The sequence below is a fragment of the Bidens hawaiensis genome, unplaced genomic scaffold (assembly GCF_021521415.1).
Source record: "Bidens hawaiensis isolate Kalapana, Puna unplaced genomic scaffold, B.hawaiensis_p1.1 tig00012955_1, whole genome shotgun sequence".
NCBI classification, from domain to species: domain Eukaryota; kingdom Viridiplantae; phylum Streptophyta; class Magnoliopsida; order Asterales; family Asteraceae; genus Bidens; species Bidens hawaiensis.
The window spans coordinates 371,382-390,000 of NW_027492083.1; the positions used below are offsets into that span (position 1 = coordinate 371,382).

General features: G+C 39.3%; 2 protein-coding genes across 2 annotated transcripts; both read left to right on the forward strand.

Moving 5' to 3' along the window:
• The first annotated feature begins 5,792 nt into the window (after positions 1-5,792).
• LOC143542742 (BTB/POZ domain and ankyrin repeat-containing protein NPR1-like) lies at positions 5,793-9,801 on the forward strand. The gene is made up of 4 exons (XM_077035268.1): positions 5,793-6,378; positions 6,943-7,696; positions 8,384-8,581; positions 9,499-9,801. Exons 1-4 carry the CDS (start codon positions 5,824-5,826, stop codon positions 9,759-9,761), a joined length of 1,770 nt encoding a protein of 589 aa, XP_076891383.1. The 5' UTR covers positions 5,793-5,823; the 3' UTR covers positions 9,762-9,801.
• A 4,812-nt stretch (positions 9,802-14,613) lies between these two features.
• Positions 14,614-15,665, forward strand: LOC143542735 (E3 ubiquitin-protein ligase RSL1-like). The gene is made up of 2 exons (XM_077035261.1): positions 14,614-14,919; positions 15,006-15,665. The coding sequence occupies exons 1-2, from the start codon at positions 14,614-14,616 to the stop codon at positions 15,663-15,665; spliced, it is 966 nt and encodes a 321-aa protein (XP_076891376.1).
• The last annotated feature ends 2,954 nt before the right edge of the window (positions 15,666-18,619 follow it).

Genomic DNA, 18,619 nt, shown 5'->3' on the forward strand with positions numbered 1-18,619 from the left:
TCCGAAGATGAATGTGTCCCATTCTCCTATGCCACAATTCGGACTCTGTTTCACTCGCTTTTGTCAAAAGGCATGACTCTGCCGTGGCCATTTCAGTTGATCTCATATCCATAATGTACTTATTCCTATCACGAGGAGCCTTCATCAAAATCCACTCCTCTGGTATCTGAAAACCCGGTTTCAGCACGATCGCCTCGTTCTTTGTAAAATGAACGGTGTACTCCTTATCACAAATCTGCGACACACTCAGCAGATTGTGCTTCAATTCTTCTACAAAGTTGACATTTTCCAACGTCATCTTTCCGTTCGACACCGTTCCCTTTCCAGTAATATTGCCTCCACTTTCTCCGGCAAAACTTACTCTCCCTCCTTGAACAGGTTTCAAATCGTGTAACAAATATTTGTTACCCGTCATGTGCCGGGAACAGCCGCTATCCACAACCCAAAGATTATTGGCAGCCCTGTTCAACTGTTCCTGCACAACAAAGCAAAAGATTAGAATTTAGGGACCCAAGACCAATTGGTCTTGGATCTATACATCCCAAACTTTGGCTTTCCAAAGTTAGTATCTCGGTAACTCCTGTAAGTCCCATTAGGATATCTCATTGAAGATTGATTGTAAGGCCTTCCAAACCTTTGAGAATTGAAAGAATTATAGCTTGTGGTTTGGTTATTAGTAGTGTAAAACTGAGATTTGTTTCTATGAAAACCCGAATTAGTCACATTTTTGAATTTTAAATGGTTTTCATTTTTAGGAGCATGATAATTACCATTAGGTCTATTCTCAGCTTTAGTAGGCCTTACACCTCTGAATCGCTGCTTCAGAGGGCAATTTGCAACAAGATGTCCAAACTGATTACATCTAAAACAACACCTATGCTCAACCTTTTTATCAACCGGTGTTTTAGATGTCGAGGCTATATTACCGCCCGTTCGTCTCACATATGGTGGGACGTACGGGTTTAGTGGAGTACTCTTTTTATTCATTTTATCTTTTTCTCCACTCTTGGGTAACACAACCTCCTCTTTTGCCTTACCAGACTCGGATGACTTATCCGAATCTGACGAGACTGGACTTTGATCAGAAATTTCAACATTTGAAACAGGCGAACTTGTTTCGCCTCTACTAACATTTGGTTCTTTAACAGTTACCTTAATTGGCACTGTCTGAGCAACCTCAAAGTCAACAGATTTCTGCACACTAGGGTTAAAAGTGTAATTGTGATTGTACGGTGGTGGAACCTCATGATAACCAATTCCTCCTCTCTTAGCAGAGGAACCTTGATCACTAACAAGGTGATCAAGAATAGCAGAAGAATTTCTGAACTGCTCCAGTTTTCGATTCAGTTCCACCACTTTCACCTGGTGGTCAGCAATCTGTTTCTCTCTCTCAGCAATTAGTTTGGTCTTTTCTTCCAAAACTTCATAACTTAAATCAATCACTTCAATCTTTTCAGCAAGTTTTGTTTTTAAACTTTTAACATCTTTTTCACAAGCTTTTATTTTAATTTTATAATTAGTTTCTCTTGATTTAATAAAGTGATGATCTTCTTTTATGGTTTTAAATTCAGCATCCAACCTAACATACTGATCGGTTATGGTTGCTAGTTGCTCAGACAAGTTCTCACATTTTGAACAAGTAGTTTTAGAGCATACCTAGGAGAGCTTGTCATTAACGTCTGCCATAAGAGCCTTTTCTTCTCCGGCAGTCTTCTCATTTTCTTCTGTTTCGACCTTTGCCAAATTTGCCTGCTCAAAAGATTCTTTAGAAAGCAGGTTCCAGTTGTATTCTCCATCTGCTCTAGACATCATGGCACTGTAATCTTTTCTACCCTCACTTTGCTGTGGAGACCTACCCTGACTTCGTTCTACACGCTCATTCCTACATTCTTTTGCGAAGTGACCGTTTTGTTGACAATTGTAGCACCTTACCTTTGACTTGTCGAACCCTGGTCTTCCTCCGACAAACTTTCTACCGGTCTTATTCATAAACCTCTTCACCCTCCTTACAATCATGGCCATCTGCCATTGTAGATCCATTTCTTCCATATCGTCAGCATCAATTTGATCGTAATCTTCATCCAACATAGCTGGATCAACAATCTTCCCTTGAATATAGTTCTCATAGGAAGCAATGAAAGAAGCATAGAGGCCAAACTGCTCTTCAGCAGACTTGACACTCATAGGCATCTTGGAGTAGTTGTTGCTGGGAGCACTTGAAGAGCAACTACTCTTGCTTGCCTGGGGTTGAGAACCACTAGATCCAGCTGCTACATAGCAAACATCCCCATTTGTGTTAACTGACACATGCCCCTCATGTGATGAGTTGGGGCCCGACTCTCCCTTCGAGTAGTAAGCAGCCGATTCAGTCTTTGATCCTGAGCTAGTGTTGACTTTAGCTCCATACATACTAGGATCTTGCACCTGATCCATAGATGTCTCCTTTCTTACCATGTTAAGCTCAAAGGTCCTGAGCTTGTTGACTGTCGTTTCGAGATCATAAGTGGGAAAGTCCTTGTCTTCCCTCATCAGCACAGTGTACATCTCCCATTTTGGTGGGAGAGCATCTAGAAGCTTCTCAACTATTTCTTCTTCTCGGTAGGAAATGGAATAGTTGCTCAATTCAGTCATCAGATGGTAGTATCGAGTGATAATATCATCTAATGATTCATTCTTCAAATACTTGAAGACTGAGAACTGGGTCTTGAGCAGTTTTATTTTTGAAGCCCGGATTCCTACATTTCCTTCAAATCTGCTCTCAAGGGCTTCCCAAAGCTCCCTTGCTGAAGTGTACTTCCTAAAAGTATGAAGGATCTCCTGTGGAAGAGCCATGGTAATAGCAGCATGAGCCTTGCTCTCAGCCTCATACATCTTCTTCTCTTCTTCTTCCATTTTACTATACTTCTTGATTTGGTCACGACCTTCATACTCCATAATTGGTGGAATATAACCATCCTGGATGCATACCCACATCTTCGCATCCTGGTATTTGACGTACTGTATGAACCGATCCTTCCATGCAACGAAATCGGTTCCCTTCAGCAATCTTGGGGCCTTGGTAGCTGACCCTGCTTCAACTTCCATCTTCACCAACTCAGAGATGTTGATCGACGACATCTTTCCCGAAAAGTAAGCAACCTGAAAAAAATTAAGAAAATTTTTTTTTAAGTACCGAATGCGAAGTTACGGATAACTTCGCTTGAAGTAGGCGAAGTTGTAGAGAACTTCGCTGAAGAACTTCGCTGACGAACTTCGCTGATTAACTTCGCTGAGATAAGCGAACTTAAGAGGTAGGCGAAGTTGTAGAGAACTTCGCTTGAGAAGGCGAACTTGAGAAGGTAGGCGAAGTTGTGGATAACTTCGCTTAACCTTATATCTTCGCCGAAACCCTACGTACAGTGACGGCAACTTCGCCTGATGAACACGGACGTTTTTGAAGATCTGGAATCTGGATTTAACAAGGTTTTTGATGGTGCAAAGGCTTGAATACTGTGGTAGTAGGTAAGATTGACTTAGAAACACGAAAACACGTCTCGCGAATAGTCGAAACGGGACGAAATCTATACCCGCGTGAATATCCCGAACCTCACAATCGAGCAAACGCTCTGATACCAATTGTAGGTTCCCTGGACGGATCGCACGAGATATCGCGGTCTACTCAGGTGCGGAATCCCTGCGTAGATCGTTACGAGTATAGAACACAAACACACGAATACACGAAACACGTTATATATTATAACCGAACTCACGTGATGTAAATATCACTGTTACAAAACACACGTTCAACTACACGAACAACTCACTAACTGATTGATTAACCTAAACCAGCCGTAACCTATCAATATAAATACACGACAACTTCGCCTGATATGTTCAGGCGAAGTTGTCCATAACTTCGCTTGTTCAACAAGTTCGCCTAGGCGAACTTGTTGACAACTTCGCTTGTACAAAAACATAAATAACATTACAGGCTCGATTACAGACACTAGACTATGAACTATTGACATTTATGCACCAACATATATATATATATATATATATATATATATATAGTAGTTGAATATAACAATTGATACATACATGCAACTATTTAATCAAACATGAAATAGCTTTTTAAGTTTATCCTTTTTTTTTCCGGTTACAAGAATTTACATATATTTTTTTAAATGGTGATTTCAGGAGAGAGAAGAAACAATAGTGATTTTAGAAATTTTAGAAGAGGGGGGGTGGAGTTAAAAGTGATTTTGTTAGGGGTGAAGCAATAACTTAGCCGTTAACCAAACTGAAAATCGACGAAACCCGAACCAGAATTAGCTGATAACCAAATTAACCGAAAGACAGGTATCGGTTATGTTTGTACCATCAGTTAACAAATTTTAACTGAACTGAACCATTCATATTTTCATATATTTATAACTTTTATATCTACATTTCATGTATTTCATGTTTTATGCTACCCTTTCACGTATTAATATTTCAAATTCATACATTTATACATTCGTTTCATGTATTTATACGTCCATTTCATGTATTTCTAAGTAAAAATTTTAGCCCAAATTTGATTTTGGTTATAAACCGAACCACACCGAAATAAATAAATAAATAACTGAACCAATTAACTGTAAACCGATTGATTAATTTTTTTAAGGCCATTAATCGAACCTAAACGTACACACCCCTAACTTTTTGCTTTTTGTATATCAGATTTGCTTTTTTACCTCTAGGTTAACATCCTTTAATTTACTATTGTGATCCTCACCATTAATTTAATAGATCAAAGGTCTATATTTAATTGGATAGTTTTTTAAGAAAACTATGGTTTTCATTTGAAGGCTCCCTCAATATCTGAAATCTTATCCGACATGTGCCGCAATATGGTATTGTAAACATTGCTTTTAAAAGATCACTAGCAAACCTTGCAAGTTCATCAATAATACAAGGACTAGTTTTGTAAATGATATAAAGATTGAGTACTTAATATTTAATTCAATTCTAAAAACGTTTGCTAAACAAAAGAGTGACGTCCAATGCTGCGTATGCTAAACGCGGCAAGCCACCCTGACGTCATTCCAACTGCTTCCCCACGAATCTAATCCTTTAAACAATTTGCCAAATTTACAACAAAACCCTTTTTCTTTTCTTTTGCTACCAACGAACCTTCCCTGTTTCTTGCACCATACTTTCTTTGAACCTTCTTCCTGCTGCTTTGATTTCAGTTTTACTGATTCTTCAAGTTAATTTGTCAGTTTTCCCACATGGGTTTTGGTTATTGAGTGATTATTTGATCTGGGTATTTGATGGAAATTGAAAATAACATGATTAGACTCGGTAATTAGGGTTTTTGTATAATTAGGGTTTTTTGTTTTGGTGCAATCCAAGAATCAGAAAAAAGATGAATTGATTTGGGGGTTTTTGGGGCTTTAATCAGATCCAGCTATTTGTGAGTTTCAATTTTTTATTTGGCATGTATAAATGTTTGATTTGATGATTTGATCCATTATATATATGTGCTTTGCAGCTGAATGATAACAAATTATTGTTCATTTAGGATTGGGTTATTGTTCTTTGGCTATGAAAAGCTTCAAGTTTTGACCTTTTTTGGTCAAAAAGTCAAATCCATAATTTTTTTTTCATGTAAATTTGCAGTCTTTCATTTCACAAACCTTTTCTTGATCATAAAAGTTTTCTTTCTTTCTTTCTTTCTTTCTTTCTTTCTTTCTTTCTGGTTTGAGTTCTTGTTAGCCATGAAAGTTTATGCGTTGACCTGTTTGGGTTAAGTCAACCCCTAATTATTCTGGGACTTTTGACCATTTGACCTTTACCATGGCAAATTCATCTGAACCATCATCATCCATAAGCTTTACATCATCTTCACACATGTCCAATGGCTCAACCAACTACACCCTCACCATGCCCCCATCATCGGCCCCCGAGTCCCGGTCAAATATTGAAATCATTGGCTTAAACAAACTCAGCAAAAATCTTGAGAAGCTCTTAACCGATTCGGGTTCTGAACCTGATAGCAATTATACTGATGCTGAGATTATTGTTGAGGGTATTTCTGTCGGCGTTCATCGGTGTATTTTAGCATGTAGAAGCAAGTTTTTTAGTGATAAGTTTAAGGAAAATAAAGAGGACGGTAAGCCTAAATATAACATGAGTGATTTGTTGCCATACGGGAGTGTCGGGTATGATGCTTTTCTTATATTTGTAAGTTATGTTTATACTGGGAAAGTGAAATCGTCTCCCCCGGAGGTTTCAACTTGTGTGGATGATGGGTGTCTTCATGAGGCGTGCCGGCCCGCCATTAACTTTGTTGTTGAGTTGACTTATGCGTCTTCGATCTTTCAAGTTCCAGAATTGGTTTCACTTTTTCAGGTATGTTTGTTCATCCGTTTGCTTTTCATTTGATTGATTTGATATCACAAGTATGCCTCGATTGAGATGATTTAACTTGTTGACCATTGGTCATGTTGAATGATGTATAAGATTGTTTTCAGTTAAAGACTTAACGTCTTCTACCAATTTAATGATTTAAAGTAGTTTGTCTGAGATGTTAAGTCAAATTAGACAACTAAGCACAAACGAAGGGTTAACATATATGGGGGTTCGAATACTGTATGGGTCAGTTCAGATATAGCATATCTCAAACGGGCCTGATTGTTTAAAAAGTAATATAAAAAGTCTATAATATGAAAACAAGTCAAATGAGTTGACAAAGTTGTCCAAGTGTATTCAAATGCTTAAAATCTCGTAAATCGTTTTATTCAGAAGTTCAGATATTAATTTTGTTACATAGTATATATAATAATATTCATCTAATGATTATTCATATAGTTAAAAAAACAGACAAAGAAGTTATGGTTGGTTAATGTAGAATAAAAAGAGCAACTCAATAGACAGCTATAATTTAATAATTATTATTTTGGTTTATTTTTGCAGCGCCGTCTTCTCAACTTTGTAGACAAGGCTCTCGTGGAAGATGTGATCCCGATCCTCGTGGTAGCCTTCCACTGCCAATTACCAAACGTCCTATCTAGGTGCGTTGACCGAGTAGCGCGGTCAAACCTTGACACTATCTCCATCGAAAAAGAACTTCCGTTCGAAGTCGCCCAAAACATCAAAGCCCTTCACAGCACCTCCCAAGAAGACGATGAACACACCGTTGAATCCGAGACCGTGTTACATGAAAAACGAATTAAAAGCATACACAAAGCATTAGACTGCGATGATGTTGAGCTTGTGAAGATGATATTAGATGAGTCGAAAATCACATTAGACGAAGCTTGTGCTCTGCATTACGCGGTCATGTATTGTAACCAAGAAGTTGCTAAGGAGATTCTTAATTTAAATTGTGCGGATGTTAATTTAAGAAACTCTCGAGGGTACACTGTGCTTCATGTGGCTGCTATGCGTAAAGAACCATCACTTATCGTCTCGATTTTAAGCAAGGGCGCGTGTGCATCGGATACTACGATTGATGGTCAAAGTGCGGTTAGTATTTGCAGGAGGCGTACAAGGCCGAAGGATTATCACGTGAAAACCGAGCACGGTAAAGAAACTAACAACGATCGGATATGTATCGATGTTTTGGAACGGGAGGTTAAGAGGAGTCCGATGATCGGAGACGTTTCCGTGTGTTCTTCAGCAATGGCTGATGATTTGCATATGAGATTGCTTTACTTGGAAAACCGAGGTGGGTTTCTTTTCCATTAGAACGGTTTTCAATCTTTTTATTTTCGTGAAAATATATTTATTCTTTGTGGTACAATAATTAATATCAGGGGTGTGAATGGGCCGTTGTTGGGCTCAAACTGAAAGTTTGGTTTTTGGGTATTTGAAAACGGTTTGTTTCAGTTTTTCGATTATCTGTTCTCGTTTTCATAATGGTCCATTTAGGCTTGAGAATTTAGGGCTGAAAAGAAAATGGCCCAAAATAATGACTTCGGGCCTAAATGTTTTTTGTTAATTATTGAATAATTTATTATTACATAATTGAATCTTAAATTTTTGGTCTACACTATTTATTAATTTCTTATAAAAATTAGTTAAAATCGATCTATTGGATTTTTCAGTTTGATTCGGTTTTTGGTTGATAGCAAAACTGACCAACCTAAAAATCGCTTTTTTTAAACATGAAACCAGACCATCGGTTTTAATTGGGTTCGGTTATTTTGTTTCGGTTACATCAGTTATTCCAGTTAGGTTTCTGGCATTTCGGTTTCGTGCACATTCCTAGTTAAAAGGGCGTAGTTTGTCTTTTTCAAAGATGCTGATATGGGTCAGAATGTGCTGATGTGGCAATGTGGCATGTGATTTATATTTTAATAAAATATCCACTTGGCGCTAACATGTCAACTTGTATGTCGTATGTGTTTTTCAGTGGCATTTGCCCGACTATTATTTCCATCAGAAGCAAAACTAGCAATGGAAATTGCGCATGCCCAAACGACGTCTGAGTTTCCGGGTCTGTTGGCATCAAAAGGGTCAAATGGCAATTTAAGGGAGATGGATCTGAACGAGACGCCATTGGTGCAGAACAAAAGATTGCGTTCAAGAATGGAAGCCCTTTCCCGCACAGGTACGCCTTCAAATTATTATTATTATTATTATTATTATTATTATTATTTTTATTATTATTACTATTATTATTATTAATTTATTTTTATTATTATTACTATTATTGTTATTGTTGTTATTTATCTAGTGATGGTAAAGCAGGCCAGGTTTGGGTCAAAATAGTAATTTTTTATGTTGGTTTCGGCTGAAACACTTTCTATCCAATGTTTTAAACTCTTTTTTTTTAAAAGATGGTTTCATTTATGATTAATTACAGAAATACCCTTAAGTTGACTTTCGGCCCGTTGGACGTGCATTGTTTTAAAGATTTGACGGGTTGACAAATTTCGGGTTGGTGGGTAAGTGGGTTGAATTGTTCCGGCTGAACAAGATCCATATATTTATTCGTGCCCAAACATTTAAAATTCTGTAACCAAGCACGACCCGTTTAACCGCATTTATTCAAACGGGTTGACGGGTAGTAATCAAGTTGTAAATGTGTTAATCAGGTTGTAATAAATGGGTTGAACGGGTTGGCGGGTAACTCATTTATCTAAGCATTTCAAACGGGTTGACGGATAGTAACCAAGCTGTAAACGTGTTAATCGGGTTTTAATAATTGAGTTAAACGGGTCGACGGGTCTTAAATGGTTGGTGGGTAGCCCATTTATCGAAGCATTTTAATTTGCAACCGCTTTGACGGGTGGTAATCAAGGTGTTAATCGGGTTGTAATAACCGGCTTGGCGGGTCGAAGGTTAGAGGGTCACCCCGTTTAATTAAATATTGAACACAACCCGTTTATTATACGGTTTATGCCAACCCAAAATCTAACTAATTTCATATGTTGTCAGAAATTGTGACCCCTACATGAAACATGAGCCAAAAAGGCCCATTTGTAAGTAGAAACCGAGTCTAATGTTTTTCTTATTTGGATGCAGTGGAAACGGGTAGGCGATATTTCCCTCATTGTTCAGAGGTTCTGGATAGGTTCATGGAGGACGATCTACAGGATCTTTTTATCTTCGAGAAGGGTACCTTAGAAGAACAAGAAATTAAAAGGACGCGTTTTGTGGAGCTTAAAGAAGATGTTCAAAGAGCCTTCACCAAGGACAAAGCCGAGCTTCATCGTGGTTTATCTTCATCAATGTATTCCCCTACTGTGAGGAGCGGGTCAAAGAGCAAAGCCCGCAAATACAAGTAAACCCCGCGTGTTTGCTTCCATGGATACCTAGCACAACATTTGAAGATGGTATGGTGCGTGGATGTTGTTTTTGGTTTAGGGTTTGTGCGTTTCAACTATTGTTATTTGAAATTAAAAATGGTATTATGTTTTTTTGGTTGATATGGTGTCGAAGCGAACGCCTTTTAGTAGTCATATGCTGATGTTCCGTTTTTGTGTCATGTATTTAGTTGCACAATAAGTTATAACATAATATCTGGTAACCAACATTTGTACTATAGCGTATGTGTAGTGAAAATCTTAACTCATCTAGTAGCAAGAAAGCTTATTTATTTGGTGCAAATATGCTAACACTCACCTTGGGTTGCAATGGTTTGAGAGAGATTAGGTTCAAGTCTCATAGTTTCACAAGAATTACAATATTTTTTTTTTGTTTGAACCGGAGAATTTTTTTTCATGAGCCTTCCATTTTTATTTTTGTATGCTGAGAGTGTATAGAGTATATTGAGTAGAAATGATTGTATAGAGAAGAATGTGAATGAAATGGTTTAGGATTGTATGTATTTTTATTTTAAAAATGATTTTTTTTGTATTACTTTCAACGGCTCCATGCTCGCGAGTTTCCAACCAAGGTTCAACTACCCAGTCCTACCCGTTGAAAGGGGGTGTGTCCCCTGGCCTACCCGCAAAGGATGAGAATTCTAACGCTTAGACTACGTGTAGGGGAAAAGTCATGGGTAGCGTTTTGGCCCAAAACTCTTGTTTGCACCGCCTCACTTCAAAGTTATGGGTAAAGTGCTGGTTTTAAAGTTATATATATAACTTTGGAAGATTTGGCATTTTAGGTTGTTTGTGAGAGAGAGGAAGGAAGAGAGGGGGGGGGGATAATAACGAAAGCAGGAGAATTGTGGGTCTTTTACCATTACACCAGTTTTTACAAAACTCTCAATTGTTGATTGGGATGCCACGTGGCGTAAATTGTTTAAGGGTGGAGAGTTTTGACTACGCATGGTCTTACTAAAAAATAAACTAACATATTTTCTATTGCAATTTCCAAGAAAGATGTTTCTTGGATCATATGTAGTGGATGGAGCTCTGTTGGGTGTTATGTGGCATGTGGCGTCACGTCACTATAGGGACTTTATAGCTAAAACGGGTGTAGTGGATGAAGACCCTTCCAATCATTACCTCATTATTATTTTTTTTTATTTTTCATTTAATAATGCAAATAACGTTTCATTAAATAAAATAAATAAATTTTACATTAAGATTAAAAAACGACTAGAAATTACTCGTCTTTGTCTTCACCGTCTTCGTCATCTTCGCCGTCCTCGTCTCCGTCGAGCTCGTCTTCACTTTCCTCGTCTCCTTCGTCATCCCTGCTTGATACGTTTTCACCTTCGCCTAGAATTGGCCAAACCGATCAAGCATGTTGGACCAAATCCGCCGTAAGCAAATTATATATCTCACTTGAATGCATTTGATACGCATTTTGCACCCTCTCCTCCATAGTTGCTTGAGTTTGTTGTTGGACATTCTCCGGTATATAATGTTGGCATCAGGGGCGGTTTCAAGAGCAAAGGAGGGTGGGTGCATGCCCACCGTCCAGCCCGCGTTCAACCCATGTTCTTAGCGTAGTTAATAGACCGATCTTCTGGTTTAAGTCCAAGTGCCCACCCTCCAATTACCTGATTTGTCGTGTGAAGAGAATAGAGAAAATAGCATTAGTGTTTAGCATAAAGAAATTTACAGAAATTATAGAAGAAAGAAGGAAGAAGAAGAAGAAGAAGAAGGAAGAAGAAAAAGAAAGAAATAAAGTGACTAATGTTTGATTGGTTGTTTTACTATTATTCCATTGTTAATTCTTTTCGTTTTACAATTTCCCATCAAACATTGTTTTGTACTTTTGTGACATTTTATATTTTTAATGAATATTCACATTAATCAATATGAAAATTCATTTGATATTTTAAATTAATTATTATTATTTATTATCATTAGTGTAAGTTGAAAAATTGTATCTGAATTGAATTTTTCATATTATTTAAGTTATATGTATTTGACTATTTTATTTGTCATTTCTATAAATACCATTGCTTTATTTAAAGTTTTTTTTATCGTTTTTTAAAATTTTATTTAAGAAAAAACATTTATCATTATAAAAATACCCTATAAAAGTGCTTTTACAATCATATAATTGTGTCAGATTTTTTTTTCTTTTGTGTAAATTGATTTATATTAGGTTTTCATCCAAGTATTATTAACAATTTTTTTTTTTAAAAAAAGTTACATATTAGGATTAACAAACATAAAAAATTTCTTAAGGAGCTCGGAATAGGGCCACAAAAGTTCATTTTGTTTTGAGCCTCTATAAATATTAAGTATTTGTCTTTGACCCGACCTATTTTTTACCCATTTCATTTTGTGCCTATCGTAGAAAAATTTTCTGGATCCGCCTCTGGTTGGCATATTGCTCTCATATCGTCTTCTATAATCATGTTATGCAATATGATACACGTATAAATAGCATCTCTCATTTTTTCCAATGTCCATGCACGACACGGATTTTTCACGCAATGGCAACGTTAGCGAAGAACCCCAAAAACCTCATGATGTCATTTCGCAAAATACTCTTATACTTTCTTAAAACAGTTTCTCTTTTCATCCATCAAGTCTCTAATATTCCGAATATATCCCATCTCCCAAATAGTATCTGTCTGGGTGATAGTTATCGTTAGCCCAAAATGATGCGATTGGTGCGGTAGCGGAGATGTAATCCTCTACCACAGGCAACGTCTTCAAAACGTTTATGTCTTTGTTGGACCCGGGGCTGCAAAAGTATGCCGACCAAACCCAAAGGTTGTACAAAGTAACCGTTTGAAGACTCGTTGTTGGTACTTTTTGGTCACCACGTGTATATTGACCTCGCCATACAGTTGGACAGTTAGGCTACTTCCAATGCATACAATCTATACTCCCGATCATGTTGGGTAAACCATGTTCCCTTTCATGCACCGAGTAAATCAGTTGTAGGTCATGCCAAGTGGGTCTTCTAAGATAACGTGCACCATATAGTTGTATTATGCCTATATTAAAATTACTAAATAAACAAATATAAAATAAACGCAATATAATTTTTTTAAAAAAATTTAACAAATACCTTGGCAAAAATACTCGAAGGTGTCTTGTGTCATTTGCTCCTCCATTTATAAGTACTCGTCGTTGATGTCAGTCGTGGTTTTGTAGGCGAGCACGTGTAACACTGACGTACACTTCTGGATATTGATGAATCCTAATAGCCCTTGTGCGTCTCGTTTTTGCTTAAAGTAATCATACTCACGCTCCAAATCTTGGACAATGCATAAAAATAAATGTTCAGACATCTGAAAGCGACATCTACAAGTCTTCGGGTTCTTGTATCTCGGCGAGTCATTGAAGTAGTCTTACATCAAACAACTGTTCGCGGCCTTACGGTCTCGTTCAATATATTCTCTTCTCAAACCGAGCGAGGAGGAGAATTAATAGATTGCATATCCTTTTCCACGAGAGTAACTGCACTCATAACCGCCTCTTCCTCCGCCTCGCCACCGGCTGTGTACTCGTTATTTTGAAAATATCAGTTGATTATGTCGGAGGAAGAGGGAGAATCCATTTTTTTTGATGTTTTGAATAGAAAGTTTATAAAAAATTGTGAAGATTGGTGTAAGGTTTCTAAAGATTGTTAAAAAAAGTGTGAGGAATTTGTAGAGGGTGTTTAGAAAGTTTTGATGTTTGATGATTATATAGGAAAATAATTGATTTTTTTAAAGTAGCCGTTGAACGGCTATGTTGGATCAAACAAGAGACATGTCGTCGCTATGTGGAAAGCGCAACACCCCCCCCCCCCACCCCGGGAGTGGTGTTCCGAAGCATTGGCCCCACACGCATGGTCTTATATGAAAAGTTGTTAGTTTGATTTGGTGTAATGATGACATTTTGAACTTTTTAAAGCATAACATGTAGGTGTGCTAATGCCCATTTCAAATATTTGGTATCAAATTACTTTTGTTAGCCTCGAGTCTACGTGGGAACTCACCACACAACACATTTTCTTCTTTTTTTTTTTCTCCCAATTTATCGCACTCTAAATGAATACTAGTATAGTCCAAATGTCCAATTACTTGAATGAATTAATAACATTAAAATCACCAATTCCATTATAAAACCTCAATGTTTCTCCTAAAGGCAATAAAACTTCTATTAATATAGTATATGTATAGAAATTTGTTGTTAAAATATTTATTACCAGAATAACTAATAATTATTACCTGAATAACTTAACTATATCCACGTATATACTCATAAAATTTGTATGAAAGTATAATATCTTAAAACTTGAATAAATGAAACATTATAAAATCATCATTTCACATGTCTTACAATTACAAATATATAAAACCCAAATAGTCACAGATGATGATTCTATTCCTTGCCCCAGCTTGAGAAATCGGATTTTAAACTTTCTAAAATAGTAATAATAAAATAATTGTATTAAACTAAAGTAAACGTGGTTTTGTGTGAAAAAAAAAACAAGCGACAGTTTTGTCAGACTAGGGTTCTTATTATGTATTCAAACCCAGAGATTTGTTGTGATTATTTCAGCTAAAATTTATTCCATTCCTTCACAACCATTTGTTTATCATTACAAAGGTATGGCATGGAACCTTCACTTTATCTCACTTTCTTTATTCAATTTGCAGTATTCAATCTTCAAAACCCAAAACCCCATCTGGGTTTTGCAATTCGTAGCTTATGCGATCTGGGTTTTGTTTCAATCGAACAGATTTAACAGAATCAGATCTGGGTTTGTGTAGATTTACAGAGTTTGAACCAAATGTTTGAAGACGATGAAGATGAGTTCCGAAGTTGTTGTGGAGATGAGGATGAATTGGAAGAGATGGATGAGTTTTCAGTTCGAATGCTGTTCAAGGGTGTATCGGTTTTAGGGGTATCGGGAATTGGGGTAATGATGGAAGGACCTAATACGGATCATGTCATTCAGGTTCAGAAAAGGCTTGAATTTTTTGTTGAAGAAGATGTAGCTGATTATTTAGCTTTGATGGATGGTTTATTCGAGGCGATTCGACATAATATCAAAAGGGTGTATGCATTTACCAATTCCCAAATCTTATTTGATCAGGTGACTCAATTTTTCATTGATTCTTGTATTATTGTAATATCATTACATTCAAGATTTTAACTATATGACACCTTTATATTTTGCAGATTACAAATCAAGAAACGCTCGAGAATCCGCTTCTCATGGCATTAAAGCAAAGAATACTAGAGCATGTTGAAAATCTTGAACATTTTGTGCTAAAGCATGTTCTTGATGTCAATCTCGACCCTCCATTGCATCTGGCGCGAGTGGCAATTGGGGTCGTTTGCGATGATGCCAATGTCTATCCAACGGTCGAAAAGTGTTTAATATGTTGTGAAGATAAACCAGCATTCATGATGATCGCATTGAGATGCTCACATAAATGTTGTTCGCATTGTATTAAGGGTTATGTTGATGAGAAAGTCGGGCTATCCGAGGTCCCCATTAGGTGCCCGAGCCCAAAATGTAGATATTACATTTCTACCCCTGAGCATAAGTTGTTTCTTCCTGTTGGATCTTTTATGTTGTTAGAGGAAGCTCTTTTGGAACCGAATGCACGTGTGTGTGACAAGTTTTACTGCCCTTTTGATAATTGTGCGGTTCTTCTTGATCCTAGTGCTGATGTAGACTCGACTGATAATTGCGTTAAGTGTCCTGTTTGTAGAAGGTTTGTTTGTGTGAAATGTGGAGTCTGTTGGCATTCTTCGGTTAGTTGTGATGAGTTTCAGAAGGGCTTAACGGAGGAGATGGATGCCATTGATGCTGATCTTGCTTTTGACTGTTGAAGAGGTATGTCCCAGCAGAGCCCAGTTGGACCCGCAAGACTCACCTTGAAGAGGGACGTCTGCGCAAGGACCAACTGGTTCCGCAAGACCAACCATGCTCAGAGATAAAGACCTTACGCGCAGTACGCCAGCTGTTCCCGCAGGAAAAGCCTCCCAATGGTGAAGTACCCCGCCTGTTCCCGCAGTTGCGGATACAAGCCATCAGGGAAGGCTACCCGCACTAATAGCAAGGCTACACGCACAAGGCACTAACTCTCAATAATTCAGTGTCACCTGAAGGAATGAGCAAGGCGGGAATACTCCCGCCCAAATGAGCCAGTCCGTACGCTTCTGGAAGATCTTTTGTACTATACCTGCCAAGGTATGGACAAAATAGACAAGATCTGACCAAAACAGCTCATGAACCAATCACAGGGTGACAGCTCACCGATAACAGTACGAGGAGCACGCTCTAGTACAAAATGTCACTATCAGCCGCTGCCTACTCACCAACCCTTGTCGTGGCACGTACATAGCCTGCAGTTGGTGGAAAAGGAATATTACACAGCCGGCCATGTCACTATCAGCCGCTGCTTACCCACCAACTACCAGCATGGCACGTGCGTAGCCCACAGTTGGTAGAAAAGGAATATTATACTGCTGGCTGTACCTGCTTGGAAACCTACCTTCGGCTATAAATACTCCAATACCTTGGAACGGTATGATTATCTTGTATCTCATCTTCTCTAGCAATCTCTCTCAATATATACACATATTCAGAGCAATCTAGTCTGATTCTCACGCCGGAGGGTGGTCACAAGGAGGAACCCCCCCTTCTCAGTGACGAGCTCACGGTGTCTGTTTTGCAGGTCATTAGAAGAATAACCATCTTTGCCGGACCTAACCCTCGTGGGAAACATCTATTTAACCCCCAGATTATCCGTAATCTGTCCGGGGTCACTTAGTGTTTCTTCATTGGCGCCATCCGTGCATAAAAGCTAGAACTAATTCTCAGTTTTTTCAAAACTTCTGGAAAAATGGTTAAGGTTACTCCGGTGCCAAGGCCAGCGAGTGACCAAGAGACCCCGGTAACCACAACCCCAGCTACTGGGGGGGACACCGGCGAGTACACACATTTTACGAACACTACCCCGGCTACCCAAGCCGGGGCAAGTGCAGTAAACAATCCTCACCTGGGATTCATTGATACCCAGGTGGAAAGACAACAGACGAGTCTCCCCCGCCAAACACTTGATCAAGTTAAAGCGTGGGCGGAAGCACGTCAAAAGGAATTCCAAGCTGAGTTGGATGAACGCTTACGTTCACTCCAACAGGCTGACGAATTCGGAAGCACTCGACAACAGCTCAACATGAGCAATGAGTGCGAGTACTTGGACGATGATTGGGAGGAGTCCGACAGCGACGCAAACCCTCGCCATAGGGCGAAAGGGAAGCGTAAGGAAACGGACTTCCAACCGAGAAGGAATTTTGGAGAAACCTTCAAACCAAAAAACGCGGGTGGAACCCCACGTGACTTCTCCAAAACCTTTAGACCAACTGTTGCAAATGCGGGAACATCCAAGTTTGCAAGGGACATTGCGGAAGCAATCGCCCCGAAGAGTGCCAAACAAATGTCCAACATAGGCACTTATGACGGTATATCCGACCCAGACGATCACTTGAACAGATTCATAGCGGGGGCAACCGTCAGCAACTGGACGGAACCCACGTGGTGTTATATGTTCCAGATGACGCTGGTTGGAGCGGCCAGGGCATGGTTTGATCGTTTACCGGTCCACCACATCTATGATTGGGCGGACTTTCAACACAAGTTCAGCCAACACTTCAGTTAACAGAGGAAATATACTGAAGAGCAGTGGACGATCCTCAACTGCGTTAGAGAGGAAGATGAATCTTTACTAGACTTCATCACTCGCTTCAACTCCAAAAAGCTGAGTCTGGGCACCATAAGCGAAGATCTTGTTCGCGCCGCTTTCATCCAGGGCGCCGAATACCCAGAGCTTATCCGCACGTTGACGGGTAAGGACGACATGCCATCCACATGGGATGCCATCATGACGGCGGCCAAGCGCTTTGCCGAAACGGAGAAGCAACTAGGTAGGGATCTTCCCCAGAATACACACCTCTACACGCAGAGGACTAGAGAAAACAACGTTCGGACCGCCCGGCAAAACAAAAAGAGGAAGCTAGGTATTTGGCAGTCAAGGGTAAACTTTGACACCTCATCCAGCTCTCGCCCTCTAGTAGGCGGAAGGGATAACACGCACCCATCAAGCCGAAAACACCGGTGGACGCCACTCACCAAAAGCGTCATGGAGATATTTGCCACCGAAAAACTCCCATGGCCGAAAGCTCCAATGATCTGGCAGCGACCTAATGCAGATCAGAGTAAATCCTGTGACTTCCACGGGACAAAGGGTCACAACACTGAGGAGTGTACATCCTTGAAAGATATTGTTGAAACATTCGTCAAGGATGGAAGACTTACACACCTTGTGGCATCAATCAAGAATGGAGGGAGGAATGATAACCGATACAAAGGCAACGGACGAAAGCCCGTTGACATCAGCATCCACATGGTTCATAGTAACATCAGAGGAAGAAAAAGACGAACGACAGAACCATGCGCGTGGAAGGAAGCTGAGGTGCGCTTCCCGCGAGTGCCAGGAGGACCCAGCAAAGAAGGCCCTATCGTCATCAAAAGCCAGCTGGGGCACTACATCACTTCCCGCACTCTTGCTGACAACGGCGCCTCGTCAACGGTTATGTACAGGCAGTTCTTCGACAAGCTAGACGACGAAGACAAGGAATGCCTGGAAACGGTCTACGCCTCGATGGAAGGGTTCGGCGGCAACACAAACACCCCCTGGGTATCTTATCTTTCCCCGTCATTCTCACAGACGGGAAACACTCCCGCACAGAAGACGTGGACTTTGTCGTGATGAGGAAGCCAC

Bases quoted from the DNA above. Each gene is read 5' to 3' on its own strand.
- LOC143542742 (XM_077035268.1), top strand. From the start codon at position 5,824: ATGGCAAATTCATCTGAACCATCATCATCCATAAGCTTTACATCATCT. The intron at 7,697-8,383 runs GTGGGTTTCTTT...TGTGTTTTTCAG, and splicing joins GCTTTACTTGGAAAACCGAG to TGGCATTTGCCCGACTATTA. The intron at 8,582-9,498 runs GTACGCCTTCAA...ATTTGGATGCAG, and splicing joins GGAAGCCCTTTCCCGCACAG to TGGAAACGGGTAGGCGATAT.
- LOC143542735 (XM_077035261.1), top strand. From the start codon at position 14,614: ATGTTTGAAGACGATGAAGATGAGTTCCGAAGTTGTTGTGGAGATGAG. The intron at 14,920-15,005 runs GTGACTCAATTT...TATATTTTGCAG, and splicing joins CCCAAATCTTATTTGATCAG to ATTACAAATCAAGAAACGCT.